Below are 5,000 nucleotides of genomic sequence, written 5' to 3'. Positions count from 1 at the left end.
TTGGGCTTGGGCTGCCGCGCCTCGCCTGGGTTGGCTTCCCCCTCTCAGATGTGCGCTGGTTTCCTCCCCGTGCCCGCCGCTTGCAGGGGGAACACAAACAGAACCGGCAGCTCTATGCCCATGCTGAGGCCTGCACCTTCTGCCACGCCACGCCACACCACACCAACGCACACCACGCCACGCCACTGACGTGTCATCTGCAAAGTATCTGAGCTGGAAAGACAAAACAAAGGCAACAGTTTGTTCTTCAGGCTGTGGAGGGGGAAGAAGAAGAGTGGCTGAAAGACAGAGTGTTTGTGTGTGTGTGTGTGTGTGTGTGTGTGTGTGTGTTTCTGTCTGTCTGTGTGTGTGAGTGCGCCTCGCTGTCAGTGCGCCAGCAAACAAGAACCAGACGGGGCACCTAAAGAAAGATGGAAAAAAGGGTGTTCTGGAGGAGGAGGAGGGAAAAAAGTGAAAGAGTGTGGGAAGGAAGTGACACGTGTTTACAGTTTGGCCCCCGTTGCCTCGCACGGCCATCTCCGCTCGCTTGTTTTAACAGCTGCTTTTTAATTTCTCTCCCATCTCTCTCTCTCTCTCGCTCTCTTTCTCTCTCTCTCGCTCTCTCAGGTTTTTAAGTCATGATGCAAGAATCTGGGACGGAGGCGACTAGCAACGGTCCCGCCAGTCAGAACGGAGCGACGAGCGGAGTGGAGAGCGGCGTGAGAGACGTGCGCTCCAAAAGTGCCACGCCCTCGATTGACATCACCGCCGCTGACCTCGTGAGTCTCCAGCAGCAGCAGGTAGGCTTGAGCTAATCACGGGTCTCTCCCCCCCCCCCCCAACACCCCTCCCCGTACCTGTCTTTATTAACACACGTCAACAGCTCCCCAAATTTCCCCTTTCGGCCCGCAAAGTGCCTGTAAATATTTCATCGCGCCAAAGTACATAAACACATTATTATTATTATTTATGTATATTGGAAGGCATTTCTGCATTTTTAAACAGATCGAAGTGCTCTCCCTGTGATTTGAGTGTGTGTGTGTGTGTGTGTGTATGTGTTTGCGGGATGTGTTTATCCTTGCATGCAGCATCTGCATTTCGGTGAAATATTTATGCCGGCACTCGGGCCATCTTCCTTTTTGAACGCACAGGTGCCATCCGATTGCGAGGACAGTTGTGGGACGCATGCCGTCCGACGTCCCGTCAGCAGCTTCTCCCGGCTGGTTGTAAACATGCCCCGCACTCAGCGCTAATGCCCGCCTGGCAGCGCAGCCCACTCACTGATGCGCGGTGAATTGCGCAGGGCCTTATTATTACTGAAGCCCACAACATTTTCACCATTGCGCGCCCTGAGACAAACAGACAAGCTCTTTCTGTTGGTGTCAGTGTTATGTGTTCCACGCGCGACAGCCGTTCTAAAGGGAGCGGCCCTGAAAAGATCACCGTGTCGGGTGCTATCTGGGGCCCGGACCAATGATGATGGGGGATGGGGGGGGGGGGGCTTGTTGTCAGGGATGCTTCAGGAGCGAGGCTCAGACTCGTGCACTCACACTCTCTCTCTCTCTCTCTCTCTCTCTCTCTCTCTCTCTCTCTCACTCTGTTGCTGTCTGATGTTTTCCTCTGTGCTGTGTTTGATGGAGGGTGACTGGCTCATAAAGGGCCTAGAGGACAGGGCTGCATCATAGCACTTCATTCGATGAACTGATAAAAAATACACACACACACACACACACACACACACACACACACATACATACATATATATATATATATTTACATATACACGCAATGGGAAAATTGCAGTGCGATTCTGGAAAAATAGTTCTCCGCTACGGGAACTACTGGTATGTTATGGAAAACATGTCTCCCACTGTTCTAAGGAAATGATTCGCCTCTGATGAAACGCATAAAATACAATTTTATTTGAGACCCCAGTCAAGGTTTGAAAGAGAAAGAGGAAAAAGGCGGCGCCGGCTGCAGCAGTTGTGTTCTGATGTTGGCTCTCGTTTACCTCCTGAACAATAAATGTTCTGGTGCGAACCAGAGGTTATTTCACCACAAATGGGCCTGGACAAACATTGGCCATGGCCAACTTCCTCCAACAGCTTTTAAAAAGGCACGGTTTAATGGAATGCCGCAAGGTAAGTGTGCCTCTGTATGGACTGCCATGGTGTCATCACCGCCCTGCCAGTCCAAACCAGGACCTGCAATCCCCCCTCGCCCCCACCCCCTCTGTCCGTCGTTGCCAGTGCCCCAGTCAGCTCAAAATGAGCATGTCGTCAGTGAGAAAATCACAGCCATACTGAATTCATTACTGCAGTAGTCACACAAAACCGTGGATAAAATTTCAATAACTGCGGGCCACAGTTGAGTAAACAGTTGCACTGAAACTTAATTCCTGTTGACTTTTCCTTCATTCTTTGCCAGGGGCACATTCTGATTCGCTCTGCAAAGACAACAGGGGTTACAACTTTGATGAATGTGAGGCAGAGGAGAAAGGGAGAGTGAGTGAAAAAGGGGGAAGGAGGGAAGAAGGGAAGAAGAGAGAGAGAGAGAGAGAGAGAGAGAGAGAGAGAGAGTGGGAGAGAGAGTGGGAGAGAGAGAGTGAGAGAGAGAGAGAGAGAGAGAGAGTGGGAGAGAGAGTGGGAGAGAGAGTGGGAGAGAGAGTGGGAGAGAGAGAGAGAGAGAGAGAGTGGGAGAGAGAGAGAGTGAAAGCATTCTATCACATTACGGATGGTCACTCGACACCAAAGGGGGGAAAAAGGGAAAGGAATCTCCCTGAGTTTGCCTCGCTGTACAGGATGGAATATAAAAATTTCACAAAAGGCTCAGCTCACAACATTAACCCCTTCCCCATCCCCACCGGCTCCTGTAGGGAAGTTTCTCTGGAGTAGCTTACAGTTTATTCCTTTCCCAGGCCCGGCTCTGTTGTGCCTTTGAGATGGCATTGGTGGCAGCATAAATAGGAGGATCCTTTTCCCTTTATGGTAAACGATCCCCATCATGGGAGCAATGGAGGAGAGTTGGGCTGTAAAACATGCCCGGTATTCCTATTGACCCAGTGCTCCTGACATTATGAGGCAACCTCAGAAAACACTCCCATCCGTTTCATGCAGTCCACACACGCTGGGCACACACACACACACACACACACACACACACACACACACACACACACACACACACACACGTCAGCAATTTGCCGACTCACTCATCATTGACTGCCATTAGAACCAGGGTCTTTCTTTTAATAGATGTCCTTCAGTGCTAAACCAGTACATCTACAGCAGTGCAAAGAACTATTTTTTTTTTTCAGTTTTTTTTTTTGTTGTTCTTGTTCTTTTTTTCTTCAAACTCAAAAGCCATTTTTTCTCATGCACAGCTCAATTTAGTATTTGCTCTACCCCCAATTTAGAGATGTATGAGGGCCCTTTGAATCGGTGAGAACAACAAACCTAGAGCTGGCATATCATCCATTCTTATTAGGGGACATAACTATGAAAGACAGTGCTCATTAATAAGGACGGGGGCTAAAATAATTGTAATCTGTTTGATCATCTTGATACTGACAGGGGAATTCATCTTCGGGACTAGTCAAATTTGGGGGAAGTAGACCATAAGCTTGATTTAAACATCTCAATTAGCCAGTCAAATACTGAGCTCCATTATCTAGGTGGAGGGAAGAAAGCAAACCCCAATGGTTAGATGACAAACCCCAACCCAGATACTTCCTTTTGAAGTCACCAAAAAAGCTTTTTTTTTTTTTTTTTTTCCTGTTCAAGCTGTTGTTTTTGAAGGCTGTTAGCTGTTGATTTATTTAATACATATCACAGGAAACGTTCCGTTGATTTGAAAGTATATTTCACACATGCGTCCTTGTGTTTTGGGAGCAGCAGACTACACCAGTCATTTAGAGAGTACTTATGGCGGGTTTAGAAAGTACATGTGACACATATTGTGTTTGGATTTCAGTAACGTGGTCCAGGCCACTTACAGTGTGTGTGTGTGTGTGGTTACAGCCCCCCCTCGTCAGCAACATGTGTGACACCAGCAAGCGCCATGACAGCTAACACACCCCACTGTGACACACAAACAGGGGCTTTTCTCTCCCCAGGACCTTCTTCAGCAAGCACAATACACTGCCATTGAGAAAACACACTTTGAGTGCTGTGGGGTCCAATGTTCTTTTTATTTAATTATTTGTATGAAAGTGTATTTGGTGAAAGGGTTCTCCCGGAGGGTCGCTGAACTTCCCCTTAAAGCAGGCCGCGGCTGCTCTCCCCTCTGCACTCTCGTGAGCTGCATTCAGTGCATCCCCGCGCTGACGAGGTGAAGATGGCCGAGGAGATAAAAGAATGGCAGAATACGCAAGAGGTGGACTGTGCAATCACAAACCGAGAGAGCGTGTTTTGTGGTTTCTGTCTATGTTTTGTTTGTTGTTGTCTTGACGTCAGAATCTGATGTTCAGGACGTGGGCTAACATTACAGATGTGAAGAGATTGTTAGCAACGATTTTGTCATCGTTGCCTTACCCCCCATGTATATTTGATTTCTCTAAGAGTATAATTTGTGTTGATTCACTGAGTGATTAAGACCGTGCGTTTTCAATCTCTTGCATGTTTAAACGAGCAATCATTGACTCCTAGTTGTGGCCTGATTGCCAGGGCTTGGCTTCCACCAATATTACAGAGCTGTATTAAATATTAATGTTCTGTCTCATGTAAGTGTCCTTTTAATCAACATTGAGGGTTCCTAAAAGATAGTTTTTTTTTCACCATCCTTTGCACTCCCACACATTCCAACAGTATCATCAGGGAGAAAAAAAGAACAACAGTGATGAATAATTGGTTTTCTTTCATTGGCAACCAATCCATTCCAGGCTTCTTTGTCAGACATTTGCTTTAAAGCTTTGTTACAAATCGCCAGATAAGACGAACCAATTATGTGGCTCGCTCTTCCTCGGCCTCTGCCCGGCTGACTGGGGGCGAGCAATCGGAGCGAGGTTTGCGTGTACAAAGCGG

The 5,000-nt window shown here is 47.8% G+C and overlaps 1 protein-coding gene across 15 annotated transcripts in view; it reads left to right on the top strand.

Moving 5' to 3' along the window:
- Window positions 1–5,000, top strand: part of foxp1b (forkhead box P1b) — a 165,723-nt gene that overhangs the window by 74,628 nt on the left and 86,095 nt on the right. For all 15 annotated transcript variants that reach the window (XM_031567229.2, XM_031567228.2, XM_031567227.2 and 12 more), the window contains one exon: window positions 607–779. In XM_031567229.2, the coding sequence (XP_031423089.1) occupies window positions 618–779 (162 nt within the window). In that variant the 5' untranslated portion in view covers window positions 607–617. The remainder of the gene's footprint in view (window positions 1–606; window positions 780–5,000) is intronic.

Source organism: Clupea harengus, chromosome 5 (genome assembly GCF_900700415.2).
Source record: "Clupea harengus chromosome 5, Ch_v2.0.2, whole genome shotgun sequence".
NCBI lineage: Eukaryota > Metazoa > Chordata > Actinopteri > Clupeiformes > Clupeidae > Clupea > Clupea harengus.
This window is presented reverse-complemented; position numbering and strand designations above follow the sequence as displayed.